Here is a 26,508-nt window from a genome sequence, read left to right as displayed (position 1 = left end):
TCCTCTGCCAGCCAGCCAGCCAGCCAGCCAGGCCAATCCAGAAATACTAAGGCCTGAGACTCAGGCAAGAGGGGCACTGCCCCACGCTGGCTGGGCACAGACACTGCTGCTCCAGGGGAGCTGGCAGCAGATGGGCCACGGAGCTTGAAGCCCACGCCCTCCCTCACTGACCACTGCTGAGCTGCTGACCAGCCTTGGGGAGGTTGCAGGGGGATGCCTTTTGGAGAGGGGGTTGGGAGGTGAAAGTCCATCCCCAAGCCCTGTCACGTTCACCCAGGTAGACCCCTGGCTAGGGTCGTGCACCTGACTCAGCTTCTGGCCAAGATCCCAGACCCTTCCCAGCTGAGGCCCCGAGGCCCCATCCTGAGTCACAGAGGTCACACGGAATGCCCCCTTCCCTCCCAGCAGAGACGCAGGACCACCCATCAGGAGGGGTCTCTGGATGGGCGTGCAACCCAGGGGCCTCTGGCATCTGCTGACTGCCCTGCCTGGCCCTCCCCGGCCCTCCTCTGCCGCCCCGGCTGCTCCCACCACAGCCACCGCCAGCCAGGTGGCAGAAGCCCTAAGTGGCCCAAGTGGTGAGGAAGGGCTGGGGGCTGGGGGCTGGCCACACCGCCAGTTAGGACCTCTTCCCGGAGCCCCGGCTCCCTCGCTGCCGGCCTCCAGCTCCCCAGCTCCCCAGCTCCCCAGCGGTGTAGACCCGCCGCTCCTCGGCCGCCTCACTGGGCGGGGCTGGGGGCCCCCTCTACCGCCCCGCGGCCGACGGCGCCTAGTGCCCTGAGGCCTGACGGGGGAGGGGTCGCCCCTCCCCTGCGCCCGCTGCCCTCGCCTGGCCACCGGCTCCGCTGGCCGGGGCGCCCGCCTGGTCACCCGATCCGCCCCGTAAACTTGACGGCGCGCGTGGGGCGCGGCTCGGTGGAGGCGGGGGCGGGGGCTGCGCCTTAAAGGAGCCGTCAGAGGGTGCCCGGCGGTCCCTAGGCTTCTCCCCTTCGGGCCGAGGGGCTGGGGTGGCGGGGCCCTGCCGCCGGACCTCTGGCGGCCTGCAGGAAGGCAGCAGGGTGCTCTGTGGCGTCGCAGACCTCACGTGCTCAGAAGAGGCAGTGGCAAGTGTCAGTGGGGGGCCGGCGGGAGGTGGGAGTCCCAGCATGGCAGGGGTGGGGAGCTGTGGAACTGGGCGGGGGCCTGGGGGGGCGATCTGGACCGTGCCCTGGCAGTTGCGCCCCTTGCCTGACGGCACCCCGGGACCTTGCCCTACGCCCAGCACCTGCCCAGCCAGCTCTGGGAAGGACGGTGGGGACTGCAGCCGGAGGCTGGCCCCACGGAAGGGCTCTGGCTCAGAGGTGGGGGCTCAAAGATGTGGAAACCTGAGGGCGAAGGCAGGGGAGGGAGAGGCCTGGAGGCGGTAGAGGCTCAGAGAGGGACGGGCAGCTCACCTGAAGTGCGGGCCAGAGATTGCCCGACACCCCTGGCTCTCCCCGACTTGGTTCCTCTTGGGTCTGAGGTCTGAGCTCACAGAATTTCTGCGTAACCAGCCCTTCCAGGCCCGGGGGGTGGGGAGCGAGAGGTCAACACAAAGCTGGGGCGGCCATCCCGAGGCACCCCCTCCAGCCCTGTCCCGCCCGCCCAGTGGCTCTGGCCCTGGGGCTCCTGCATAGACTCCTTCCAAGCGGTGGCCTTCAGGCGCATCTCAGAGTTGAAAGCAGTGATTGTTGCGGTTGTACTTGCTCACCTGCGTGTCCAGAGAGACACGCATACACTTGTGCGTGCACACGTTCCCACACACACGTGTATGACACACGTGTACACATGTATGCAAAGTACACACACCATGTATCTACACATGTAACACAAGACTCATGCCACACACTGTCACAGATCTGCACACATCTGTCTGCATACACCACACACACACACACACACACACACACAACACAGATACAGATACACAAAGGGACCCTCAGAAACACACTGACAGGTGCCCACGCCATTGGCTCCAGCCCCGAAGGTGCCTCTGTTTCTCTGTGGGCCTGTGGGTGCACAGCCACTTCCAGCCTGACCCTCTCCTGTCGCCCTTACTCCCATGACTGGTTTGTTTTGCTCATTGCACTTGGCGCCCTCTGAAATGACTGTACTGATCTGAGTCCTTGTTGGCATTCTGCCCTCTTCTGCATGGGGACCACGTCTGTGTCCCCCAGTGTCCCAGGCTGGCATGAAGTAAGCGCACAGAGTTCCTGAATTAATGCCTGTGAGTGCCTACGGGAGGGGGGGTTACCCGGGAGGGTGACGTGGTGGGGCGGGCGCCTGCCAATGTGGGGGTGACCCCAGGGTGTGCCCAGCGTGGGTGTGTCTGTGATTGTGGCCAGGCCGGGCACACTCAGAGGGAGGGGAGAGCTCGGAAGTGGAATGCGACCCCCCAGCCCCTTTCCCCTAGGGGCTGTAATCTGATCCTTGGGGACTCCCCCCCCCCCAGCCTCCCGCCCTCGTCCTTGCTGCAGCTCCTTGTCTTCCAGATCCTGGGGCAGAGTCCAGGGCGGCTCAAGGCTCCTCCACACGCGCCCGCCCGCTGAACCCTGAGCACCCTGAGCCGCAGGATGGGGCGGGCCGGGGCTGCCGCCATGATCCCGGGCCTGGCCCTGCTCTGGGCAGCAGTGCTGGGGGATGCTACCCCCAGCCCCCCACGCCTTCGGCTCTCCTTCCAAGGTAGGTGCACCTGGCAGGCGGGAGGGCTCAGCTCTGGGCGGGCAGGAGAGGGGCCCAGGGTGGGTAGGGGGCACTGCATTTGCTGTTGCCAAGTGCCACTGGCTCAGGTTCATTTGGGGGCACGCTCAGGCCATCTCCGGTTAACCCTGTCCTGGCCTCAGCCCCCACACTTTCTGTGCGCACTCTCCTCTTGCTTTCTGGGGAAGACCCCTTCCATTCCCTTGGCAACAGATCCCACCTGTGTCCCATCTACTACCCACCCCCAGGGAAGCTGACGTGTGGGGGCCACTAGAGCCCCCTTCTAAACCCCTTACACAGGAGGGCGGTCACTGGTCACTAAGCAGTGGCATCATGCTGAGCTCAGGCTGGTGGCAGGGTTGGGGTTCTGGCTTTGCCAACTGGCTCAGCCTCCCCCAGCGCCTGGCCTCCCAGTGTGCCTGCCTGCAGACACTGCTTGCCCAAGCACGCCCCAGGAGTTCAACCCTCTCTCCCCTTTGGAGGGGTGCTGCACTGCCCACCCTGGAAGCTTCACGCAGGGGTGGGCCTTTCTTCACCAGTGTGAACTCACACACTTGTAACCTCACATGTGTGTGGGCCAGGTCACATGTACAAGCATGACTTGTGAGAGAGGCAACAGGCAGGGTCTGGGGGGAAGCTTCCAGCATGGCTGGCCAACCCTCAGCAGGGTCCCCATCCTGCAGAGCTCCAGGCACGGCACAGTCTCCGGATCTTCAGGCTGGAGAGGACCTGCTGTTATGAAGCTCTGCTGGTGGATGAGGAAAGAGGACGCCTATTTGTGGGTGCGGAGAACCACGTGGCCTCCCTCAGCTTGGACAACATCAGCAAGCAGGCCAAGAAGGTGCCAGGGACCCCACCACCACCCTGCAGCCTCGGGGCTTCCCAGGGGGATGCCCCCCCCCCAGCAGATACCCTCTGTGCAGAGACCCTGAAAAGGCTCTGACCTGTGTCCCATTCCCCTGACGTCCTCACAGCTGGCCTGGCCGGCTCCTGTGGAATGGCGAGAGGAGTGCAACTGGGCCGGGAAGGACATTGGTGTGAGTGCCGGCTTCCTGGAGTGGGAGTGGGGAGGCCAGCCCCTCACTTTGCAGACAGCAGTGCTAAGACAGAGGCCTGCCTGTTGTTCTGGCTGGGATGGGGGCAGTGGGTCGAGATGGCTGAAGTTTGGAGGTAGTGAGTCAGGGTGGAGACTCATGTGATTCCTCCTGGGGGGCCTCTGAGTCACAGGGGCAGTACAGGCCTATGTTTTTCTTCATACCCTTCTGGTGAAGGGTGGGCTGTGCTGGTCAGCAAGGTGCACCTCGGTCCCTGCAGCCCATGTGGGTGCCTGTCTGGACTGATGCAGAAGAGAGGAAGGGGTGAGGTGCCCCTGGTGAGCTGGGACCCCTGAAGGCTGCCTCCCTGGGGGAGGCCTCATTGTCCCTTCCCCGGCTCGCCTGCTAGACGGAGTGCATGAACTTCGTGAAGTTGCTGCATACCTACAACCGCACCCACTTGCTGGCTTGTGGCACAGGGGCCTTCCACCCAACCTGTGCCTTTGTGGAGGTGGGCCACCGGCTGGAGGTAAGGCCAGAGCTAGGCACAGAGGGAGGCTGGGAGGTGAAGAAGGGCCAGGAAGTAACAATGGCACCCCGCCTCCCAGGAGCCTGTGCTGCGGCTGGATCTTCGAAGGCTAGAGGACGGCAAGGGCAAGAGTCCTTATGACCCAAGGCATCGGGCTGCCTCCGTGCTGGTGGGTGAGTCCAAAGGCTGGGGGCCCATCAGAAACTCTAGACCCTCCTGAGAGCCCCAGGGATCCCCTCAGGGCCTCACCAACTCTACAGGCACCCCACACACACTTCTCACTAAGAGTCCTCAGATTGGCTAAACAGCCCTCACCCTATATGCAGGAGAAGAACTATACTCAGGGGTGGCTGCAGACCTCATGGGCCGGGACTTCACCATCTTCCGCAGTCTGGGCCAGCGTCCAAGCCTCCGAACAGAACCACACGACTCCCGCTGGCTCAACGGTGAAGGGTGGGAGGGGCTTTTGGGAGGGGGCCCTCAACCCCGACAGGACAGGATAGGTGCCGACAGGACAGGATAGGTGCCGAGTCAGGCTCCTAAAGGAAGTGAACAGCGGGTGCAGCCGGGTCCCACCAGGCACTTACCATGCATCCAGTCCTGTGCTGGGCACTGGGGTTGCAGGGCAGACAAGATGTGCGACCCATGCCCTGTCTCAGTTCGCAGACCTCAGAACAGATACATGGTCAGGTTGCTTCCAATGGCCATGAGACCAGTGATTGCACAGACAGAAAGGGAAAAGGAGACCAGATAGTGGTGGTGGGAGATCGAGAAAGGAAGCCACTCCGCAGAGAGAGGGGTGAGCTAATTCCCAAAGCATGGCAGGATTGGGGGAATAGCATTCTGGGCAAAGAGGACAGCTAGCACAAAGAATCCGCGGCAGGAACAAGCAAGGAACAGACTCGCGAGAGGAGAAAGGGCAAGGGGTCTGCACTGTCAGCGGCCGGAGTCCTTTGCTATAAGAGTGAGGAGACCGAGCAGAGTGTTCACAGCAGGAATGGAGGCATGTGCTTCCTGCCCAAGAGGAAGATTCACGGGAGAAAGTAAAACTGATCCGCAGTCTCCCCTCCTTTCTCTGCCCACCGGCCTGGGGACCTGTCCTGGTGAGGTGGGAGGCTGTCTCGGTCTCTGCTGCCCTCTTGTGGCTGCTGCTTGACTCACAGGCCCTGATCCTCCAGATTCTGTGGGATGCCAGCACCACCCCAGTGAACTTGGTCCTGGGGACTGGCTGGTCAGGTACTGCCCCACAGGCTTCTGGGGGGCACCACAGGAAGGAGAGGGAGTGTGTATGGGTCTCATGAATGGCAGGGCCGGGACCCTGCTGACCCCACACCTCCTGCTGCTAGAGCCCAAGTTTGTCAAGGTCTTTTGGATCCCAGAGAGCGAGAATCCCGACGATGACAAGATCTACTTCTTCTTCCGGGAGTCGGCAGTGGAGGCTGCACCGGCAATGGGACGCCTGTCTGTGTCCCGTGTTGGCCAGATCTGCCGGGTGAGGAGTCCCTGGGCCACATTTGGTGACCATGCCCCTGTCCTCTTGCCTGTCTGGGCCTCCCCCTCACACCCTCTGATTGACCCCGCAGAATGACGTGGGCGGCCAGCGCAGCCTGGTCAACAAGTGGACCACGTTCCTGAAGGCACGTCTGGTGTGCTCAGTGCCAGGTGCCGAGGGTGACACGCACTTCGACCAGCTCCGTGAGTGCCAGGAGTGGAGGATGGAGTTGGGGAGAGGGTGTGCCAGGGCCCAGACTCAGGAGCCAGGCTTCCCAGAGGGCTGTGTGCCCTCCCCCAACGAGGCCCCTTCCCCACAGAGGATGTGTTCCTGCTGTCCTTGAGGGACCGCTGGAGCCCGCTGCTCTACACTGTCTTCACCACATCCAGGTGAGGGGCGGGAGGTAGGGGCGGGGCTGGTCCAGGCTCTCCTGGGCCCCTCACTGTGCTTGCGTCTTCCCTTCCAGCACCATCTTCCAAGGCTCTGCAGTGTGTGTGTACAGCATGAACGATGTGCGCCGTGCATTCCTGGGGCCCTTTGCACACAAGGAAGGGCCCATGCACCAGTGGGTGTCCTATCAGGGCCGAGTCCCCTACCCCCGGCCAGGCATGGTGCGTAGCCCCAGGATTCACACCACAACCCACTTAAAGTCTCAGGAGTGGAGAACTTGGCCTGGGGTTTTCTTGGTGAATGTGGTTTCTTCCTTTTGTTCTGGGCAGATAAACATCACCTTCATCAGATAGGGCTTCCAAGAGAAAGGCCACATTTCACCCTAAGACTCCCAAGGGCAAGGCTGGGTCTGCTCTCTTCAGATTCCCAGGGCAAGGCTTTGTCCGTTAGCACCCCCACACACTCTCAGTTCCTGCAGGTCTCTTGTTGGCTTCCCAGGCCCTCATACCCACATCCCTATCACGCCTCCCCCATCTCCCAGTGCCCCAGCAAGACCTTTGGCACCTTCAGTTCTACCAAGGACTTTCCTGATGACGTCATTCAGTTTGCCCGGAACCACCCGCTCATGTACAATTCTGTCCTGCCCATGGGTGGGCGCCCTCTCTTCCTACAAGTGGGTGCTGGGTACACCTTCACCCAGATCACTGCAGACCGTGTAGCAGCTGCTGATGGGCACTACGACGTCCTCTTCATTGGCACAGGTCAGTGTCCCCCCATGACCACTCATAAAACCCAGTCTGGACTCTGGCCTGTCAGTGGACGCTGCCCCTGTCCAGTCTCGTCTCCACATCTTTGCCTGGGTTATGCCCCCATCCCCTTCTGGATGCTGCCCTTATTGTTCCAACCCACATTCTTCACCCACCCAACCACATACTGAGGGTAAAGGCCTCAGGAGTGAGGGGACTCCCAGCAGGAGCTATCAGGGAACACTCCTTCTCAACCTTGCAGATGTTGGCACAGTGCTGAAGGTGATCTCAGTGCCCAAGGGCAGCCGGCCTAACGCGGAGGGGCTGCTCTTGGAGGAGCTGCACGTGTTTGAGGTGAGGCCTAGCCCCCTCCGCCCCGCCCCCCAGCTGCCTGGAGTAACTGCACCCCACTGATGCCTGATCCCAGCACTCCTCCTCCTCCTTCTCAGGATTCGGCTGCTATCACCAGCATGCAAATCTCTTCTAAGAGAGTAAGTGACCAGAAGGCTTGGGGGTGAAAGGGCCCAGTGCGTTCCCCGGGTGCCCCCCAACCCCCACGTCTCCCTTGGTAGCTCGAAGCCCCGGGTTTGAGGATAGGTTCCGCCTTCACTAGACTGTGTGACCTGAGACCTCAGTGTTCCAATCTGTCAAGTGGGGTGAGGGATCTCTGACCAATGGGAGGCGGGCACAGGGCTGCCTTCGGTCAGCCCGGAGCCCCTCGTGCCCCCTAGCACCAGCTGTACGTAGCCTCGCGGAGCGCGGTGGCCCAGATCCCCTTGCACCGCTGTGCTGCCCACGGCCGCGCCTGCGCCGAATGCTGCCTGGCGCGTGACCCTTACTGCGCCTGGGACGGGGCCGCGTGCACGCGCTTCCAGCCCAGCGCTAAAAGGTGGGCAGGGTTGGGGGCGGGCCACCCAGAGTACTGCGCCCCTGGCTGCGCCTGGCTAAGTGAAGAAGGGCTCACGGAGGTTCCATGTGGCCTCCTCCCCGCAGGCGGTTCCGGCGGCAAGACGTGAAGAATGGTGACCCCAGCACGCTGTGCTCAGGTGGTGAGTGCCCCGGCTGCCCCACTTCTCCGCCCTTGAGGACGCCCCACCCTGCCCGAACCTGACAATCCCTTGCCCTCCGCAGACTCGTCCCATCCCACACTGCTGGAGCGGAAGGTGTTCGGTGTGGAGGGCGGCAGCGCCTTCCTGGAGTGTGAGCCCCGCTCGCTGCAGGCACGCGTGGAATGGACCTTCCAGCGCGCGGGGGAGGCGGCCCGCACCACGGTGAGCCCGCTGCCCCTCGGCTCCGAGCGGGCCCTTGGCCCGCCCCCGACATCCAGGAGAGGCCCCGCCCCAGCCAGGGAGGCCCCCGGGCGCTCCCCGCGCTAGACCAGGTCGGCCCCGCCCAGTGAGACTCCGCCCAACCAGCCCGCTTCTGTCATTTGGTCCCTGACCTGCACGCCACATCCTGGGGAGGCCTCTGGGCGCCTAACTAGACTCCTGACACCCCCTCCCCCGTCCGAGAGGAGCCCCGCCCCGCCCCCATGTCCAGGTGAGCCCTCCCCGTACGGGGATCCACTTTTGGATCCACTTTTAGAACACCGGTCCCAGGGCACCCAGCCTTCAGATGCGCACCTGCGGCCGCCCCTTTCCTTGCCCCTCCGCCTCTCCTGGCCCGGCCTGGAGCCGGGTTTCCCAGTTCCCGACCCTGACGCCCACGCCTCCCGCTGGCCCGGCCTGCAGGTGGCTGCGGAGGAGCGCGCGGAGCGCCTGCCCCGGGGACTGCTGCTGCGCGGGCTGCGGCGCGGGGACTCAGGCGCGTACCTGTGCGCAGCTGTTGAGCAGGGCTTTTCGCAGCCTCTGCGTCGCTTGGCGCTACACGTGCTGAGTGCTGCGCAGGCCGAAAGGCTGGCCCGGACAGAGGAGGCTGCGCCCGTCGCCCCTCCGGGCCCCAAGCTCTGGTACCGGGACTTCCTGCAGCTGGTGGAGCCGGGCGGCGGCGGCGCTGGGTCCCTGCGAATGTGCCGTCAGCAGCCGGAGTCGCGCCCACCCGCTCCCGAGTCGAGGAGGAAGGGCCGAAACCGCCGAAGGAACGCCCCGGAGCCGCGCGCCGAGCGGGGGCCGCGCAGCGCCGCTCACTGGTGACTCGGTCGTCCACGCCGGGTACAGGGAAGGAGGCCACAGGCTGGAGGGGGAGGCCAGACCCTGGGGGACGCACCGCTGGGGGGCCCGGCGCACTGGCCCCTGGACGATGGATGATGGAGACCCCGACCGACAGGCCCTAGCCGAGGGGCTGCCTCGCCGGCTTATTTATTAACAGAGGATAACCCTTGAATGTAGCCCTGGGAGGGGCGGCCCAGGCCTGGCACAGGGTCCTGTTGGTGTGAGGAGACAGAGAAACAGGGCTTCCGAGCAACGACCTGGGTGGAGGAGGCGCCTGGAGTGCCCACCCTGGGGGAAGGACCTCCTCCCTGGGCAATGAGCAGAAAGCTGTGAACAGGCTGAGCGGGTGGGGGGGGGGGCAGGCCAACTGTACTAATGCAATAAACACATTATCAGCTGAAGCTGGAATGGCCCCAGCGGACAACCACTGTGTGGCCTTGGGCAACTTCCTACTGGTCTCAAGAGCTCCTTTCTGCTAAGGATCCTGTGGTGAGGATTAAAAATGGTTTCCATGTGACTGAGTGGATTCTGTGGGGCCTTTTGGGGTCCTACTGACATACACAGTATATTCTGAATAATATGATTTCTTGGCAGAGTGCTATGAAGAAAATGAAATTTGGTGATATGTAAAATAATGTGACAAAGCATTGCTGAGGGGTTGACATTTGAGCTAAATGACAAGGAGCCAGCCCTGGGAGTAAGGGGGGGGCGGGGAGTGTGTGTGTGGGGAGTATTCTAGGAAGGAATAGCCAGTGCAAAGGCCCTGGGATGGAAACAAGGTTGCTATGTGTGAGGAACATCAAGGAGGCCAATGATATAATGAAGTGATGGGTTTGGGATGTATTAGGAGGTAGAGCCCATCATTGTCTTGCTTTGTCCCAATTGGGAAGGAGGGCCTTGGGGGTGCAGTAGCAGAGGGTGGGCCCTAAGCTCGGCCACTTACTCCTTTCAAGGGTAAAGTACCATGTCTCCTTGAATGACACTGTGTGACTTGTATACCCTTGTTAGGAGAGGAAGGATCTAACCTGCATTATATTAAGTGCTTCTGACATGTGGCTATATTTCCATCTTCATGTATCCTGTGCCAGGGAGGAACCATTGTCATTCCTGTTTTACGGATGAGAAAATGGAGGTCAGAGACATAAGGTTGTAAGCTTATTAATAGAAATACTAATCTTCAATCTAACTTTGCCTACTGACCAACATGAGTACCTACATGTATATGTCTGTCTGCCCTCTTTGGGGGTCTCAGAGCCCTCATGGCCCTGGGCTCCAGTTATTCATCACCCCAATCCCTGGGGTCAGCAAATCACACAGCGCTTGATGACCCAGCTTTGAGTAGGGGTCTTTAGGGGTGGAGAGGCGCAGGGCTTCCTTACAGATCTTGGCTGCCATGCAGGGCATCGCTGGAGATAAACATGAGGTAGCTTGTCTGGATAAAGACACCAAGGCCTGTGCATATGTAGGGGAGGCAGAATTCCCCAGGAAAGACCCTGGACACGTGCATTAGTGGAGATGTGCTCTTGTTTGGGCTCCATCACCAGCTAGCTAGGCTGGCCCATATGGGTCACTCCACCCCTCCCATGGTTGAGAGCTGCCCCCTCTAAATATAGCCCAGTGGGCTGAGCTCAGGCCTATTTTAGGCCCAGGCTGGGAGGTGGCTAGCCTTCCCCAGGCTCTGAGGAGCCACTGCTGCCTCCTCCATCCCTGTCCTGCTCCTGGGTGCTATTATCAGCCCCTCAACTGCCCACCGCCCACCATGCCTGAGGAGACAGAAGGTAGGAAAGGATTATGGGGGAGGGCAAAGCTGCAGGCCTATGACCCTGGGAACCACGGAGAACCACGGAGCAACCCTGCCCCATCCCACTGACCTTACTTCCTTGACTAGTCCTCAGTCACCATGTCCCAGCTTGAGTAAAGGGACCTGCCCCGTGTGCATGGAGAAACAGCTTACGTCTAGATCCCCACCTAGCCTCAGGCCCTGGTTGTCTCCTCTGCTAAGGACAGGGAAGGTTTGGCTGGCGGGGTGGGGTGGGGGGCTTCCCAGTTTGGGGGTAGTTAACTACAGGCTATGCTCAAGTGGGCGTGCGCAGGGCAGACGCCTACCTAGTTCAGCTCTTCATTCAGGGAGGAAGCTGGGATCCAGGGCGGGCAATGGTTCCAGGAAACATTTGGGCATGTGGCCCAGAGACTGCGAATGGATAGATCTCTGGCCTCCTCCAACTTGGGTCTAAATGGACCCAACCATTAGCTACTTGGCATCCCTCAGCCTCGCCAGACTGACAGCTAATTAAGACTTTGGTGCCACTAGCCTAACTGCTCCACTGCATGCAAGGAGTACAGAGGTTCGGAAGGGCCAGAACAGGGACAGCCAGATTCTCCACTGCTCCAGGTCAGTCCAGCTGGTCAACTCCTTTATTACATTTTCAACATTTCAACTGAATGGGAGGGGCCCAGCACCTAGGAGTGATGGGGAACGTTTGCTTCCTTTTGGGGTTCTAACAACATTTACAAACAAAAACAAAAACAAACAAACAAAAAAAACATTTACCATGTTTTTCCTGGGAATGAACAGAATCTGAGTTCAATTTAGAGAGTATAGGGTAAGCAGAACCAAGTACAGAGAAGAATTTAATATGACCCCCAGCCCACCACCCAAACATGATTGGCAGCATCCCTTGGTTTGCTTTGGAGCACGTCAAGGGCCAGTTTCTTTCTTTTTTTTTTTTTTTTTATTTATTTATGATAGTCACACAGTGAGAGAGAGAGAGAGGCAGAGACACAGGCAGAGGGAGAAGCAGGCTCCATGCACCGGGAGCCTGACGTGGGATTCGATCCCGGGTCTCCAGGATCGCGCCCTGGGCCAAAGGCAAGCGCCAAACCGCTGCGCCACCCAGGGATCCCCAAGGGCCAGTTTCAAGCAAATCACAAAGGCCAAGTTACTGTTCTGAAAGTGATAGACTCAGAGTCCAATCACCCTTGCCCCTTTCAGGAGGCGTTACCTCAATGCTCCCTACTTTATTACCTAGCATCCAGCTGGGTATCTGGAGATTCAAGAGGCCAAGATTGAAAAAAAAAAAAAAGTTAAAATATAATTTTTAGGGACGCCTGGGTGGCTCAGCGGTTGGGCGTCTGCCTTTGGCTCCTGGGGTCCCGGGATGGAATCCCACATTGGGCTCCCGGCATGGAGCCTGCTTCTCCCTCTGCCTGTCTCTCTCTGTGTCTCTCATGAATAAGTAAATAAAATCTTTTAAAAAGGAATAAAATATTAAAAATATATAATTTTTAGATATCACAAAATATCTTAAAAGATTCTATTTATTTATTCATGAGACACACACACACACACACAGAGAGGCAGAGACACAGGCAGAGGGAGAAACAGGCTCCATGCAGGGAGCCCGACGGGGGACTTGATCCCAGGTCTCCAGGACCACGCCCTGGACTGAAGGCAGCGCTAAACTGCTGAGCCACCGGGGCTGCCCTCATAAAATACTTTTGATGGGTCTAAAAATAAGTAAAACCACAAGAAAGTAGAGACCCCTGAGAGTAAATGGGCAGAAACTGGGAATGGAAGAGGGCACTCCAAGGAAAGAAACCCAGTCGAATAGGTCAAGAAAGGTCTTTCTCATCCCCAGTTTGGCAAACTCGTACACGTTTGTTTTTTTTTTTTTTTTTTTTTTAATGATGAAAAGGCCTAATGGTGGCGATGTACACATTTGGGGGCTGTGGACAGTCATTCTGAAGGACAGTCTGATGATGGCTTAAGAGAAAGTCCAGGGCAGCCTGGGTGGCTCAGCGGTTTAGCACCACCTACAGCCCAGGGCATGGTCCTGGAGACCCAGGATGGAGTCTGCCTGTGTCTCTGCCTCTCTCTCATGAATAAATAAAATCTTAAAAAAAAGAAAAAAAAAAAAGAGAGAGAGAGAGAAAGTCCCTACTCTTTAAGCCAGTAATTTTGCTTCTAGGAGTCTGTACTTATTAAGGATTAGGAAATTGGGAAAACCTTCATACTCAGTGATGCATGTCCTCTCCTAGGGGTTATTAACTTTTGAAGGGAACTATAAACAACCTAAATGCCCAGGCAGCCTCAAAGGGAGGCCTCAGAAGCATGTGGAACAGCTTGATAACAAAGGCAGGTGTCCTATTATGATGTTGAATGAAAACAGCAGGGTTCACAGAAGTACAGCCAAATCGAAAATCACAGCTGAGTCCTTAAAGCAGAGCGAAGGCCACAAGGGACAAGCACCACCTAGTGAGGATAAGACTGCTTCTGCCCTGGGGGTGTGAAGGTGCTGGCACTGGGTCTGGCCTGATGGCTAACTCACAGGGTCCAGGGTCTGCAGGGGAAACTGACAGGAAGAGGCAGGGATGAATTTCACACACTGTGGGTTTGGTCTTCCGCGACTGATAAACTCTTCTCTAGGAACAAACGAGCAGGCAGAGGAAAGCCTGAAAGTCCTTGCGGTGCTTGGAAAAACCAAAGTGACCAAGTCAAATGCACCTCTTGCTACTGTGGGTGTTAACAAGTCTGTGGGATCCTGAGGTCATCCTGGCTCCAAATCAAGGATCATCCCCGAGTTGGTTTTAGGGCCTTAGGAGCCAGTGTCTTTTCGTCCTTTGCCATCTTCTCTGAGCCCCTGCTGCTGCTGGAAGCCACCTACAAGGGAGGGGGGTGACCTGCTGGCTGCTCAGCTCTGCATTGTCCCAGCAGACACCATGGCACTGACGCAGAGTCCGAGGAGCAAGGCGCCACCGGCCCCCAACCACATAGAGGAGGTGCGCCTGCACCAGGTGGAATCCATCAGCGACCTACACAGCGGAGGTGAGGGGGGTCAGGACAGTGGGACTGATATGCTGGGAGGGGGCAGAAGGCAAGCACCACCCCTACCCTCCTGACACCCCATAGGTTCGCTGCACCCCTATCTGGCCGAGCAGGTGCAGCCGTGGGACGAGCTACTGGGCATCTTGCCACCATCGCTGTGTGCCCAGGCTGGCTGTAGTCCTGTGCAAGGCCGGGGAGGCTTCCTGTTGCTGCTGGCATTGCTGGTGCTCACCTGCCTGGCGCTCGCCATCCTGGCTGTCTATCTGAGCGGTAAGGCGGATGGTGCAAGGGGCAAGTGGGAACAGAGGGCCAGGAACTGGGACCGGAGGGCCCTTCTGCACACCTGGAGGGAGCAGCTACAGAGGCTGAGGCAGTGAAGGGGGGGCAGGGAGGTGTAGGGTGGCACGTGGTCTCATCACCTCCATTCCTGCCCACCCACCCAGTGCTGCAGAGTGAATCTCTCCGCATGCTGGCACACACACTTCGCACTCAGGAGGAGACGCTACTTAAACTCCGGCTCGCCAGCCTCAGCCAGCTGCGGAGGCTCAACTCCACTGAGGCCCAAGCACCCAGCTGAGATACCACTTGGACCTGGGGCTTGGGAGGGTGTGTGTGTGTGGGGAGGAATAAAGTGGCCACTGGCAGGTTTCTCCTGACCCACTGCTCCACACTACTTCCTTGGTGAGGTTTTTGTACATGAGTCTAACCTGACCCCACAGCTACCTGCCTCTCCTGTCTTCGGACCAGGCCTAGACAAGTTTTCTGGGGCCGAGGCCCTGCTTTGGGTGGCCCAAGGTCAGAGGAAACGACACCAGCCTCCTGGCTCCTTCTGTGGCCTGTCAGCAGCCTCTGGCTTCCCCCAGATAGCAGGTTCAGAGTCTAGAAATAGCTGCCCCCCTGCTCAATTGCTCAAACCCTGCCATGCCTCCCAGCAGGGGTCAGGCCTCAGCACTCAAGCAGGCAGAGCTGAGTATGGGAAAGAGGGCCACCTGAGGAGACGGTCTGGGAGGGCACAGCTGAGATGGAGACAGGGGTGGTGGATGAGAGGGCAGGCAGAAACACCCAGAGCTAAGGGCTGCAGAAGGCTGAGCAATCAGTTTAATCATCTCTAATAATCTTTACAAATCAGCATATAGATCCATTCCACGTAGCCTCACCTCCCCACCTGTTTTGGCGCCATCTGTCCAGATGCCATTCCCTTCAAGAAAGTGGGTCATCCTATGGGAGCAGGGCCTGAGAAAGGACAGAAAGGGACAGCCCTCCTGCTGTCTGCCCCACGGCTCTGGGACAAGCACACATTTGGTCTGGCCTGAGACAGAGCAGGGAAAGGCCACAGCGTCGTGTGCAGGGGCAAGGGGCCAGGATCCCGAGTGCCCTGGCCTCCAGCTACCCATCCCCATGTCTGTTTTTGGTTTTGTCATTAAAAAAATAAAGCGACAATTCCTGGCAGGGACCAGTTGTTGCAGTGTCTTCTGTTAAAAACACAGGCACAGGTGTGGACCGTCTCCTCTTCAGTGGGCCCCGCCTCAGAGGATGTCTGCCCGCTTGTCCCGCACACGGCTGCGTGCCTTGGTTCGGGCTTTGAAGGCAGCCGCGTTGTATAAGTGCTGGAGTGGGGACAGAGAGTGAGGACCTGGTGAGCCAGGCAAGGGGAGGCCCAGGGCTTCTCCTCTAGCCCCTGCACAGCTCTAGGCCTTTTGGCCACAGGAGCGGAGGGAAGAGTAAGGGGTCCAAGGGCGCAAACCTTCTCAAAACGTGAGATCTTGCAGGCCTTCAGGGCAGTGGCATCTAGCACCAGCACAGGGCCCAGGCCAAAGATGTCACGGAGTAGCTCATTGTTCTGAGGATGAAATGGGCAGTGAGCTGAGACTGGTCCCAAATAGCCAAGCCAGGTACCGCCCCCCCTCCTCCCCGCCTGCCTTCCCACCTGGAGGTGGTGGTGCAAGCCTGATCCCAGCACGTCCTTGAAGGCGGCGTAGATGCGGCGCCGAGCCCAGCTGTCTACATAGAGCACCTCGAGACCGAAGCGTACTGACTCTTCCTCACACTCACCACCCTGCAGTGTGGAGGGACCCACAGGACAGGGCTTGGCGGCTGTGCCCAGGGAGCACTCTCACCAGGACACAGGCTCTCACGCGTACCTCAACGAAGTGCAGCACGGCGCGGAAGGTAGAGCGCTGCCGCCGGCGGTCGGCCTTGGCACGGTATTTGTTGCTGTCAGTGGCCAGGGTCCGCAGGGTGCCACAGAGGGCCTCCATGTCCTCATAAATAAAATCCTCCTGCAGTGGGAGCAACAGAGGGTGTATGAGCAGAGGCCCAGGCTCTGCAGGGTCTCAACATGGGTTTGCCCAAATCCTTTCTTACACAGAAATGGTTACCTCTTCCACCTGGCCCCCAGGAATCCCTTCTTGGCCCCTACCTGAGCCAGACACCTCTGCTCAGAGCCCCTACCATGGCACCCGGCCTCTGAGCCTGTATTAGGGCTACCTCCCCTCCATAAGGACCTGAGGCTGCCCTATCTTCTGTGGTGTCCCCTGCGTCCAGCCTAGGTTGGACAGGTGGTGTCGGAAGGCCCCCTCCCTTCCCTTCCCCCCGCCCCCCCTCACACCTCAAGGTCCCGGGCAAGCTCAAAGAGCAGTGCGATGGTCTCGCCGGCAGCGATTCGCAGGTTCACGCTTTCACTGGACAAGAGCTGGGGCAGCCGGGGCAGCTGCCTGGGGAAGGGGCAGGCTGAGCTATGTCTGGGTTAGGGGCCTCTTTACCTTTCCCCTCCCACTCGCAGAGAGCAGTCGCTCTTACCTGTCCAGGATGTGGCTGATGTGGGTGCTGGGGCAGACGGTGAGGAGCAATGCCCAGGCTTGCAGGGCAGCACAGAGCAGGCCGTGCAGGCTGGTGGGGACCACAGGGGCTGTGGAGCCACCCGTACCACACGACCGGCTGAAAACACCTTCCAAGCAGTTGAGGCAAGACACCAGGTCCTAAGGACACAGGGAGCCAGTGGGAATGGCTCAGGGGCAGAGCTGGGGCCTAGATGCTCTCTTACCTGTGCCCAAAGGCCACTTACTTACCTGGACATCGGCAGCAGCCACATAGCACCCCAAGCCAAGAGCAGAAGCGCACTGTTGGAAGGGGGGCAAAGCCGTGCCGTGGTCAGAGAGTGAGCCTGGCTTCCCGGCCACAGGGCTTACCCTTAGAGCAAGGGAGCCTCTAGGCAGGTGGAATCCACCTCTCTGCTTGGGGATTAGGGGAGCGAAGGGTGTCACAGGGCAGGAAACACTCACATGGAGCCGGGCGGCAGGGCTAGCTGTGCCATCACTGAGCACAGAGACCAGGAGGGGCTGCAGGCTGTGAAAGAGCTCCTCGCCCTTGGGACCCGGGCCCAGCTGCACACAGAGCAGGCCTAGCACGGCAGCGGCCAGTGCCTGTTCCTCGCCCTTCCCTGCAGGAATGCTTTCCAGTGAGCCCAGGCAGCAAGAGTCAGGACCCAGCCAGTTCCAGTCTCCCATGAGCCCCCAGGGCCCAACCTTTCTTGAGGCACTTTTCCAAGGCATCGGCCAGCGTGAGGCGGCGCTCCAGCAAGAAGTCGGGGAGTAAGCGGGATGCCAGGGCCAGGCGAAGGCTCTCAAGAGCACCCTGCCGGGTCTTGGCACTGGGGGATGAAAAAAGGGGATGCTGTGGGCCAGCCCTACCGGGTCACACTTGGCACAAGCTGAGCAGGGACAAGGGTGAAGGGCTGGCTGGCAGTCAGGGGTACCTCTTGTCTGTGAGGCAGTCCACATACTCCTTCAACTTCTCCTCAAGGTCCTCCTGCTGGCCCTGCTCATCCACGGCATCCCCCCCTGCAAGGCCAGCTGGTCAGCCCTGCGTCTTGCCATACCCCAGGGAATCCCCACAAAGTCCCTGCCAAACTCCCGCCCACTCTCACCGAGGCTGTCCTCTGCTGTGGTGCTAAGAAGGCTGGGGCATTCACTGGTGGTGCTACGGGCCTCACTGACGGCCTCATCCTCACTGGAACCTGAGTCCGCTTGGGTACTGCTCCGGGCACCTGGGGAAGGTTGAACACACTGTGGTAGCATTGGCTTGCCTCCGTTGATGAGCGATGGCAGGGGGTGCCTCACCCAACTTCATGACCCCACAAGAATAGAATCTTGCCCCTCTCAGAGATGAGAAAACAGAGACTGAGGTGGGAGGCACAGGGGCTGAGGCAGGAGCCACTGAACCAGGAAGGAGGAGAAAGGGAATGAGGTCCATCAGCTGGAGAACATCAGGCACTAGGCCCAGCCTACGAAAACCTGGCAGGCTTAGTGAGTAGAGCCTCCCCTCCCTGAGCCTACAGCCAGATTTAAGGAGACTGAGCCTGGTAGAGGAAGAAGGTGCTGCATAGGCCCCACCTAGGCCTGTGGCTGAGCCTGGAGTGGGAACATATCTAGGCAAATCCCAGAGGAGCTCAGCCATTAGCCCAGATTATGCCTAAAACTGGCCAGGGCAAAGGTCAGGAGCTTAATTATATAATCTGTATGTATAGAACCATATAGACAGATACAGGATTCAAATTCCAGCTCCATATTTTAAAAGGTGTGTAACTAAGTTAAGTGCCTAGCCTTTACTCCCTCAATTTCTTCACCTACAAAACAGAGATGCTAAAGGACCTCTTTTGGCATAACAATCGAAGACAATAACTAAATAAACAACTAGTTATGGCTCTTCTGTGGGCCAACATCATCAATCTGCCTTGGAGACCAGCTCCTAGTGGATTGGGGTGGGGGTGCTTCAAACATACTCTCTTCTTCTTCTTTTTTTTTTTTTAAGATTTTTTTTTAAAATTTATTGAAGAGAGGAGGGGGGCAGAGGGAGAAGCAGGCTCCATGCAGGGAGCCCGATCTCCAGGATCACACCCCAGGCTGCAGGCAGCGCTAAACCGCTGCACCACCGGGGCTGCCCAAAGATACTCTCTTCTGAGCTCCCTCTGACCATCCCAGGCCTTTAGCCCTGGGTGAATGGACACACCCTGGGTGAATGCTGACCCTGAGAAATGCAGAAAGTGGAGTGGCCCCTGACCACGAGTCCTTGAAAATAGGTAAACACGGGAGAATGTCAGGGTCAGCAAAGCTGGTATACTCCTCCGTGTGGGTGCTGCCCAGGGCCAGGGGCTGACTTTGGCAAGGGCAGCTGCTGCAGCAGAGCCCCAGATGGGTTCTGGTCACTAGGCTGGTCCCACTTCTCAGGAACTACATACTCCACGTGCCTGCTGGACAAAGTCCAGCATGCATACAGGCCTCTGTTCATCTCTTACTACCCTAACCAGACAAAGCAGCCCCAGCCTCTCATTTGCTCCCTCCAGATGCCAGACCTTTGCACAACTTTTTCCCTCTGCATAGTGCACTCTTCACCTTCTCAGGATTCACCCAGAAGCTCCTCGAGGATTCCTTGGTTCCTATCTGGGGCTGACACCATTTAGTGAACTTGTCTTCCAGCACCAGTCCTTCTGGAATGTCCCTACCCTCTTAAGACATCCATCCCCACACTCAAGTCCCATTAGGGTTGTGGCCAAGTCTGAACTCTGCCTAGAAGGCACAATATTCCTGCACAGTAAACGTACGTGTTTACTGCACCAAGACACACTCCTGTTCAAAACTGATAAGTCTCAGGACTGCCTCAGGCTGCAGGGCATTCCCCAGCCCTCTCGTGCCAGGCCCACCCCGAATCCTGAAACTTCCCTATCGCTGCCCCCCCCCACCTCGGTACCCCCAGACAGGCTAGGCCTCCCACCAATTTCCTAGTCCAGTCCAGGAAAGAACCAGGGAGTGGCGAGGGGGCAGGCTTCCTGCTCTGTCGGGCGGTTTGTCCACCACAGGAGGCAACCTGGATGGAGCGGCAATGGGGATACTGTGGCGAGGAGGCGCCCACCGCTTTTAGGGCCAGTAACGCGAGCTCCCGAGCAGCAAGCAGCACGCTCAGGTTGGACACCCACGTGGCCGCTGCCTCCTGGGGCACGTGTCGGCCGCGGGGGAATTGGGGACGCAGCGCCAGGTTGGTCGGGGCAGGAGTCTTCGCCCAAGACCCTCGGGGACACCGACGGGTAAGCCACGCAGGATCCCCACTCGTGGCTCATTAGCTGCTCTCCACTTACCCGCTCCGCGGCGCTGGCCGCCCTTGCGGGGCGCACTACCCTTACGAGCGCGGGGCATGCCGGGAATCAGGAGCGCGGGCGCGCGGAGGGCGCGGGGTCAGGGACCCGGCGGGCGAGGGCTCCAGATCGGCCAGACGCGGGCCGGTGGGCTAAGCTGAGACTTGGGCAGACGACGGGAGCCACACGCCACATGCGACACCATCTTCACGAGGCGCCCCGCCCTGCCAAAAGGGTCGGAGCGCCCCGCCCTGCCAAACGGGTGGCCGGGAAGGCGAGTTCTTGGCCACTGGGTTCAGATCCACAGCCACGCGGCCGAAACTACTAGTCCCAGGGGGCTGCGCGCGCAGATGACTGCCGGCCCGCCGGGCGCAGAGCACCCCGGGAATTGTAGTTTACTCCTGAGACCCAAAAGCCCACGACGCTCTAGCTGAACTATGCACCCACAATACCCTGCGTACACCCACTCCCTCCTCCCGCGCCAATGTACATCCATGCACGGTCGTTAACTCTGAAGCAGCCGCCTTGGAGCAGCCTACCACGGCAGGCAGGCTATTTCTCGGTACTTGAGGCTGGACATTCACGACAGGAAGAACGTGGAGCTTGGTAGAACTGTGTGAACAGTCAAACCTTAGGCAGTGGAAGAAAAAGTGACTTTATGATGAAGCAGAGGACAGAAAACAGCTTAGCACTTACAGACCTGAGCCAAAATCTTGGAGCCCACCTGTCCCTGGACGGGTCTCCTGTGACCTCTCCATGGACCCAGTGAGGAGTTGGAACAGAACTCTCGGCTGGCAACCCTAACCATCTGGAACGCTCACTCTCCCTGGGGCTGTTTCCTTATCAGAAGGGTTCAAGTGATCTCAGACGACTTTTGGTTTTAAAATGGTGTAACAAAAAAATAATAATATAAAATGGTGTAAACATCTTTTTCTGGCCTCTTCCACTTCCCAGGGATCCCATGGGAAGCTGGGAAGGTGTATGGGAAGACTGACCATAAACTGAATAGGACAATAGTGGGACAGAGTCCTCCCTCCAGGACTGGAAAAATGGCAGCAGGGACAAGAGACTCAGAGGCAGGTAACTTCTGGCTTTATGCTGCTTATTCAGGCCTAGCTGCAGGCCTGGGCTCCTGGCAGGTAGGGCCAGCCCAGCCCGGATAACATCGGCAACTAAAGGACTCCCAGGCTCCAGGGCTGCCATCTGGCTGCAGGTGCAGAAAGGCTTCCAGCTGTCCTCCATCTTGCCAGGCACAGCGCCCATGGCCATGGCACTGCTGGTGACTGCAGGCTATGGCTGCCCTGGTCACGTTGATTACATAGGGGCCCAGGGTGTCCACTAGGTAGTCACGGAGATGCCAGCACTTCTCCTGAGGAGAGGAGAAGGATGTATCAATGCTCCTGCTCCATGGCATGTCTGACATGGTCTTTCCCCAACCCTGGGACTCCAGCATGGGTTGCATGGCAGGTTGGAGGGCAATGATCACCTCAGAGCTGGAGAAGCTCAGGTCCCCCCAGAGCACCACGCCGGCTGCCCCTAGTGCTGCACTCACACCAATGGTCTGCACAAGGTCATCCTGGAGGCAAAGAGCTGCTAAGCCAGGACTGAGCTGGCCAGATCCATCTGGGCCTACCTCTACCTTCCCAGGAAATTTTCTGGTTTGTTGTTATGATCTGATTCCACCTTTAGAGTGAGGTTTCTTGGCACTTAGCCTCTGAGTGGCTTCTCAGGTCCTCCACTCAGAGAATGTCTCCCCTCAGACCAGTGCTCCAAAGGCTGGGCTTCGCCTTCCCCCTCAAGATTTTCCAAGGCAGAGGCATATTTCCATTTTAGATGATCCAGGATAGGATAGGGCCTCCCCATCAGACTCCCCTGGGCAAGGGTATTCTCTTCAGACCTTCCTAGGACAGGGCCATCCTTCCCCACTCAGACCTCTAGATCTCAACTTTCACTCACCTGGGACAGGAACCTCCCAGTGCTCCGGTATGTGAGGCGGGCATAGGCTAGGACAGGCAGGGGATGTGGGTGCCCAATGAAAGCCACACGGAAGGCCTCCTCCAGGCGGTATCGGACAAATGCCTGGTGGTGAGTAGGTGGCAGCCTGGGTGGGAGGTAGATGCTAGGGAAGAGGGCGCTGGAGGCAGCCCAGAGCCAATGAAGTTGGGTGTTGCGGGCAAGAGCAGCTGGGTGGCAGTGGCCTGTATAATTGGAAGCAGTACCATGCCAGCCATTGCTACAGGCCGGGAAGCGATAGAAGCCCCAGAACCCATGGGGCTGCAGTGCTTGGCCCAGCCTCAGTGTGTCCTCCATCAGGGCACGGGCTGCCCGTTCAAAGCCAGCACGGGCCTTGTGGAACTGCTCCTGGGGGTCCAGGTGGGGGAATACCCGTTGTGCCCAAGCCCATGAGGCTGCCTGATAGGCTCGGCGGTGGCCCCAGTTCCCAGCCCAAAGTGGGCTCCATTCCTCCCAGTCTAGCACTGCCAAGCCAGTGAAGCCACGACCTAGGCTTTGATGGATCTGATAGGCAGCCCGGGCCAGGTGGCGGTCAAGAGGAACAACCTGGGGGATGCCCCCATTGTGAGTTATGCCCCTGGGTCCAAGGTAGGGATAGAGGCCGAGCTGGTTCTTGTAGAAGATGGTGATGTTCTGGCCACGGAAACGCTGGCCACGGTTGGCTGTGATGCCCAGGGCCTCTAGTGGCAGGTGCACACCAAAGCGGGTCTTACAGTGTGCTGAGGGTATGTTCCACAGCACAGAGAAGGGGCGTTCAGGAGCCCACAGGGGGAGCTGGTCAAACCCCAGGCACAGGGCCACTCCAAGCACCAGGGCCAGGCCCAGCCGCATGATCATGCCCCAGGGATGGAAACCTGCAGGAGAGAGGGGCTGTAAGCTTAGAGGCCATGGCCATGGCTGCACCTTGCACATAGCAGGGAAAGTCAGGAACATTCCCCCAACTACTCCCAAGGATGGGGGGGGGGGCAGGGAAAGCATGGTCCCCAGGTGGTCCTCCAGCCCTCTCAGACCAGTTATGCCATATATCGGCCTGGGCAGCTCCCCTCCCATGCTTCCCGTCTGTCATGGCACCACTGCACCCTCTGGTGCATTGCCCATTCACAGCACTCACCAGGCCCCTTCTGTCCTCTATCCACTTTATTCTCTGCCCCAAGAACACTTAACACCCTCCCCCTTGCCTGGTTTAACTCCTCCTTAGTGCTCAGGTCTCTGCTGTGACACCATCTCCCCCTGATCTCCAAATGGACTGAGGGCACTCGCACTCCACTGTCCAACATAGATCCTGCCACTGCACGCCTGTCTACCTAGTTGCCCATTGCCTTGGTCCAGCCTAGGGCCTAACATACAGTAGGCACTCAGTGAATGGTGATGAGTGAATGTGGAAGGGAACAAACACCTTGTCACCTGGGCCTGGGAGAGTAAGAGAGGCAAAGGGCAAAGATGTCCCTTTATCCATGGCCCCAGGACCAAGGTGGATCTAGCAGATCTCTCAGAGATAGGGGATCTAAGATGAGGCTGGGTCAACAAATAAACTGTCACAGCCACACCCAACAGAAGCCTTTATTCCACCACATTGTCAGCTCTGAGCCACAGCTATGGAGCAATCAATCTCCCAGCCCCACTGGCACTCAGGAAGTGTGGCCAGGCTAAAGCTGTCCCCAGGGGCTAGAGCCTGAGGTATGGCCCATGGGCTGAGGCTGGTAGTGTCCTAAGCAGTCCATCGACCCTGAAGGACAGTGCCCTGCCCTGGGTAGCCCTCAGATGTCCTTTTCCATCCAGAATATGGGGCATCCTCTCAGATCCTGGTACTGCGTCTCCAGCAGGCTTTGTGGAGGGAGCCCAGCAGGAGATGTGAGAGAGGAGGTCAAGGGCTCAGGCAGGGGAGGGGGTGGTGGCAACGATGGCCCCTTGTGGGCTCTTGGGGCAGTTTGGGCAGTTACACTAGGAGCCTTGTAGGGTGGCCGGGGAGAGGGGGCTCTGGGAAAGGCCCTGAGCAGGGTGGCAGAGAGCCGTCGGCTAGTGAAGACTAGGCCCTGCACAGGCTCACCCAGCTGATAGCCCAGGTGGGCATAGAACTGCAGCTGGTCGTGGGTGGTGAGGTGCAGCCGGCGGAAGCCCCGGGCCTGAGCAAAATCCTCCAGGCCTTCCATAAGGCGGCGACCAAAGCCGCGGCCCCTCAGAGCCCGGGCCACCACCACTGTCTCCACTAGGAGGCTCTGGGGCCGGTCCAGCACCCGTGACAAGCGGGCATGACCCACCACAATGGGGGCTGCCTCGGGTGTGGGGCGGGGGCTCAGCAGCATCAGGCAGAGGGGGAAGGCATCTGAGGACTGGCCCAAGGAGTGCAGGCGGGAGGCACGGCTGCGGGGCCACTGCTCATTGATGAGGTCGGCACAGGCATCCAGGAGCTCAGGTCGGCAGTGCACAGGCTCCAGGGTCAGCTCAGCCAGGCTGGGGACGGGGGTCTCCTCTGGCTGGTGTGCGGGCTCCAGGGTCAGCTCGGTTGAGCCAGGACTGAGGGTCATCTCTGGATGGCATGCAGAACCCGGGGTCAGCTCAGCTACCCTGGGGCTCAGGGTCAGTTCTGGCTGGTGTGCAGGATCCAGAGTCAGCTCGGCTGGGCTGGTACTCAAGATCAGCTCTACCTGGTGTGTAGGGTCTAGGGTAGGGGCCAGCTTTGGTGGGCCAGGGCTCAGAATAAGCTCTCACCTACATGTAAGGTCCAGACCAGGCTCAGCTGAGTCAGGCTAGGAGCCAAGGTCCTCTCCTGCTGGGTTGCAGGTGTCTCACTGGCAGGCTGGAGATTAAGGGTACAGGCTCCAGACACTGGGATCTCCTCAGAGCCCAAAGGTGCTCTTCCTGTGGACAACAGCCATGCTAGGCTGTGCCAAGACGGAGGACAGACAGGACTGGGGCAGGGAGGGACTGACCAAGTGCTAGGTGAGCCATGCGACCTGGAACTGGTAAGCTACACCTTGTCCCCATACTCACCTGATGGCACAGGTGACCTGGAGACCATCCCCTATACCTGAATCAGGTGGACAGCAGAGAAAATAGGGTGTCCTGCCCTATATAGGAGGGAGGCCGAAGGCTAAAGGCTGGGGAAGAACCCAAAGGTCCTGGCCCCAGCCTGCTGTGGCTACAACTTTGTCCTCCACAGGACAGTGGATTTAGCTTATACTGTCTCGGCTGGCTGGCCATCAGACAAAACACGCAAGCTAGGTGCCATGACCCTCTACTTAAACCTACCCAAGATTCTCTTTGGAAGAAGAGCAGCTCCCTGTCCCTTCCTTTTCCCTGCATTCTAGGTCCCAGCCTTTCTGACCACTTGGACCATGCCTGCCTGCCACCTGACTGATCCTCAGGCACCACTCACCCACCCATTAGGATCGGTTTTTCCCCTTCCTGAACCGGCTTTCCTGCCAGGAGCACAGAGCCCATGCCCCCTCCCCAACACTGCGCAGCTTGGGACACTTTGCTTGGGCACAGACCCAAGTATCCCCTCAGATGGGGCTCCAGCAGCAATGGCAAGGGGCCTAGCTCAAGGTCCCACAGCAATGTGGCTCTTGCAGGCTTGGTTCCCCATTGGCCTGAGTTTCATAGTCACCCTAGATAAGGACCACAGCTTCCTTCCTAAATCCACAAGGGTGTCCAACGGCCACCAGGTTGGGGGCTCAGGCCTCCTGCGCCTAACTCCCATTGTTTGCCCTTCCTACCCCAGGCCCTGCTGCCAGGAGGGTCCATGCTGGGGGTAGTGTTTATGGCGGTGGGGGGGTCCACTGGGCCTCACCCTTCTACTCACCTGCTCCAGAGGACGTCTTGGCTCCCCTTCGCCACCTCCCCAGAGTCCCCTAACCTTGAGGCCAATTCCACACGGCACAGGTAGGCATGCACAGGGAGGCGTCTCCTCCCCTCCCCCACTACACACACTCAGAGGGCCGAACGCCCCTCACCTGCACCAGCCACCTCCGCAGCAGCCTCAGCCCTGGACCCAGAGGGAGGAAGCCCCAGGATCCGCCCCCAGGCTTGGAGCCCCAGACTTCCCCGCGGGCTTAACCCTTTCGGTGCCGACCCCACCCATTGTGAGGGGGGCTCCTGTGTCCTCAGAGAGAGGCAGGAAGGCTCTCCTGTACCTCGGTTTCCCCCTCCCTCCTAGTGGGTGACAAACCGTTGAGTCTTGGGGCGGGTACTTCGGGAGCTTAGCTGGGTGGGTGTGGCTCGGCATGCTCTGGGAGGGAACGACAGACGCAGGGAGGGCGTGCGGGACGACACAGCCCCTCGAGGGCCGCACGCGTGGGGAGGCGGGGGGGCAGGGAGAACGAACACGCTCCGAGGGGGGACGGGGAGGTACTGACATGCTGAAGCCAAGGTCCGGGATGCTCCGCGTCCTCGCTCGGCTCCGGCCTGTTCCCGCTCTGTGGCGTGCACCCGGCCGGCCTCCCGCGCTGCCCCTAGCGGTGCGGCGGACGCACTGCAGCCGTCGC

General features: G+C 59.3%; 5 protein-coding genes across 13 annotated transcripts; 2 read left to right on the top strand and 3 right to left on the bottom strand.

Moving 5' to 3' along the window:
- The first annotated feature begins 937 nt into the window (after positions 1 to 937).
- Positions 938 to 9,576, top strand: SEMA3B (semaphorin 3B). Of its 4 annotated transcripts, XM_055344552.1 has the most exons (20): positions 938 to 1,109; positions 2,196 to 2,245; positions 2,511 to 2,700; positions 3,402 to 3,559; positions 3,693 to 3,755; positions 4,162 to 4,281; positions 4,361 to 4,450; positions 4,608 to 4,727; positions 5,460 to 5,517; positions 5,628 to 5,773; positions 5,865 to 5,976; positions 6,093 to 6,162; positions 6,240 to 6,384; positions 6,705 to 6,924; positions 7,172 to 7,263; positions 7,359 to 7,400; positions 7,641 to 7,798; positions 7,903 to 7,958; positions 8,041 to 8,180; positions 8,640 to 9,576. In XM_055344552.1, exons 3-20 carry the CDS (start codon positions 2,592 to 2,594, stop codon positions 9,039 to 9,041), a joined length of 2,301 nt encoding a protein of 766 aa, XP_055200527.1. In that variant the 5' UTR covers positions 938 to 1,109; positions 2,196 to 2,245; positions 2,511 to 2,591; the 3' UTR covers positions 9,042 to 9,576. The 4 variants fall into 4 exon arrangements, with proteins under 4 accessions (XP_055200527.1, XP_055200528.1, XP_055200529.1 ...); XM_055344553.1 differs by lacking the exon at positions 5,460 to 5,517 and having other exon boundaries at positions 939 to 1,109; positions 4,361 to 4,454; XM_055344554.1 differs by lacking the exons at positions 938 to 1,109; positions 2,196 to 2,245; positions 2,511 to 2,700; positions 3,402 to 3,559; positions 3,693 to 3,755 and having other exon boundaries at positions 4,361 to 4,454.
- On the top strand, positions 8,187 to 14,844 carry LSMEM2 (leucine rich single-pass membrane protein 2). 4 transcript variants are annotated; one of them, XM_055344564.1, is made up of 4 exons: positions 8,187 to 8,448; positions 13,774 to 13,884; positions 13,969 to 14,154; positions 14,328 to 14,844. In XM_055344564.1, exons 2-4 carry the CDS (start codon positions 13,779 to 13,781, stop codon positions 14,459 to 14,461), a joined length of 426 nt encoding a protein of 141 aa, XP_055200539.1. In that variant the 5' UTR covers positions 8,187 to 8,448; positions 13,774 to 13,778; the 3' UTR covers positions 14,462 to 14,844. The 4 variants fall into 4 exon arrangements, 3 of the variants coding, with proteins under 3 accessions (XP_055200539.1, XP_055200538.1, XP_055200536.1); XM_055344563.1 differs by lacking the exon at positions 8,187 to 8,448 and adding an exon at positions 9,706 to 10,205; XM_055344561.1 differs by lacking the exon at positions 8,187 to 8,448 and adding an exon at positions 10,216 to 10,837.
- Positions 14,845 to 14,953: 109 nt separating this feature from the next.
- On the bottom strand, positions 14,954 to 20,840 carry IFRD2 (interferon related developmental regulator 2). Its single transcript, XM_055344556.1, has 12 exons — positions 20,015 to 20,840; positions 17,810 to 17,929; positions 17,639 to 17,723; positions 17,409 to 17,533; positions 17,166 to 17,323; positions 16,953 to 17,003; positions 16,684 to 16,862; positions 16,493 to 16,598; positions 16,026 to 16,163; positions 15,812 to 15,940; positions 15,629 to 15,724; positions 14,954 to 15,491 (listed from the first exon to the last, which is right to left on the bottom strand). The coding sequence occupies exons 1-12, from the start codon at positions 20,070 to 20,072 to the stop codon at positions 15,411 to 15,413; spliced, it is 1,326 nt and encodes a 441-aa protein (XP_055200531.1). The 5' UTR covers positions 20,073 to 20,840; the 3' UTR covers positions 14,954 to 15,410.
- A 118-nt stretch (positions 20,841 to 20,958) lies between these two features.
- Positions 20,959 to 26,490, bottom strand: HYAL3 (hyaluronidase 3). Of its 2 annotated transcripts, XM_055344557.1 has the most exons (4): positions 26,380 to 26,490; positions 21,968 to 22,878; positions 21,498 to 21,587; positions 20,959 to 21,380 (listed from the first exon to the last, which is right to left on the bottom strand). In XM_055344557.1, exons 2-4 carry the CDS (start codon positions 22,859 to 22,861, stop codon positions 21,114 to 21,116), a joined length of 1,251 nt encoding a protein of 416 aa, XP_055200532.1. In that variant the 5' UTR covers positions 22,862 to 22,878; positions 26,380 to 26,490; the 3' UTR covers positions 20,959 to 21,113. The 2 variants fall into 2 exon arrangements, with proteins under 2 accessions (XP_055200532.1, XP_055200533.1); XM_055344558.1 differs by lacking the exon at positions 21,498 to 21,587.
- Positions 22,904 to 26,370, bottom strand: NAA80 (N-alpha-acetyltransferase 80, NatH catalytic subunit). Of its 2 annotated transcripts, none has more exons than XM_055344559.1 (2): positions 24,734 to 26,370; positions 22,904 to 24,551 (listed from the first exon to the last, which is right to left on the bottom strand). In XM_055344559.1, the coding sequence occupies exon 2, from the start codon at positions 24,547 to 24,549 to the stop codon at positions 23,782 to 23,784; it is 768 nt and encodes a 255-aa protein (XP_055200534.1). In that variant the 5' UTR covers positions 24,550 to 24,551; positions 24,734 to 26,370; the 3' UTR covers positions 22,904 to 23,781. The 2 variants fall into 2 exon arrangements, with proteins under 2 accessions (XP_055200534.1, XP_055200535.1); XM_055344560.1 differs by having other exon boundaries at positions 22,904 to 24,612; positions 25,827 to 26,370.
- Positions 26,491 to 26,508: the final 18 nt, after the last annotated feature.

The sequence above is a fragment of the Nyctereutes procyonoides genome, unplaced genomic scaffold (genome assembly GCF_905146905.1).
Source record: "Nyctereutes procyonoides isolate TBG_1078 unplaced genomic scaffold, NYPRO_anot_genome, whole genome shotgun sequence".
Classification (NCBI taxonomy): domain Eukaryota; kingdom Metazoa; phylum Chordata; class Mammalia; order Carnivora; family Canidae; genus Nyctereutes; species Nyctereutes procyonoides.
This window is presented reverse-complemented; position numbering and strand designations above follow the sequence as displayed.

Bases quoted from the DNA above. Each gene is read 5' to 3' on its own strand.
- SEMA3B (XM_055344552.1), top strand. From the start codon at position 2,592: ATGGGGCGGGCCGGGGCTGCCGCCATGATCCCGGGCCTGGCCCTGCTC. The intron at 2,701-3,401 runs GTAGGTGCACCT...CCCATCCTGCAG, and splicing joins CCTTCGGCTCTCCTTCCAAG to AGCTCCAGGCACGGCACAGT. The intron at 4,451-4,607 runs GTGGGTGAGTCC...CCCTATATGCAG, and splicing joins ATCGGGCTGCCTCCGTGCTG to GAGAAGAACTATACTCAGGG.
- LSMEM2 (XM_055344561.1), top strand. The intron at 13,885-13,968 runs GTGAGGGGGGTC...GACACCCCATAG, and splicing joins CAGCGACCTACACAGCGGAG to GTTCGCTGCACCCCTATCTG. The intron at 14,155-14,327 runs GTAAGGCGGATG...CCACCCACCCAG, and splicing joins CCTGGCTGTCTATCTGAGCG to TGCTGCAGAGTGAATCTCTC.
- IFRD2 (XM_055344556.1), bottom strand. From the start codon at position 20,072: ATGCCCCGCGCTCGTAAGGGTAGTGCGCCCCGCAAGGGCGGCCAGCGC. The intron at 16,863-16,952 runs GTAAGTAAGTGG...CTGTGTCCTTAG, and splicing joins TGGCTGCTGCCGATGTCCAG to GACCTGGTGTCTTGCCTCAA. The intron at 15,941-16,025 runs GTACGCGTGAGA...TCCACACTGCAG, and splicing joins CCGTGCTGCACTTCGTTGAG to GGTGGTGAGTGTGAGGAAGA.
- HYAL3 (XM_055344557.1), bottom strand. From the start codon at position 22,861: ATGATCATGCGGCTGGGCCTGGCCCTGGTGCTTGGAGTGGCCCTGTGC. The intron at 21,588-21,967 runs GTGAGTGAAAGT...CTTTGCCTCCAG, and splicing joins CTGGGAGGTTCCTGTCCCAG to GATGACCTTGTGCAGACCAT. The intron at 21,381-21,497 runs GTGATCATTGCC...TCCTCTCCTCAG, and splicing joins TGAGCTTCTCCAGCTCTGAG to GAGAAGTGCTGGCATCTCCG.
- NAA80 (XM_055344559.1), bottom strand. From the start codon at position 24,549: ATGACCCTCAGTCCTGGCTCAACCGAGCTGACCCTGGAGCCCGCACAC.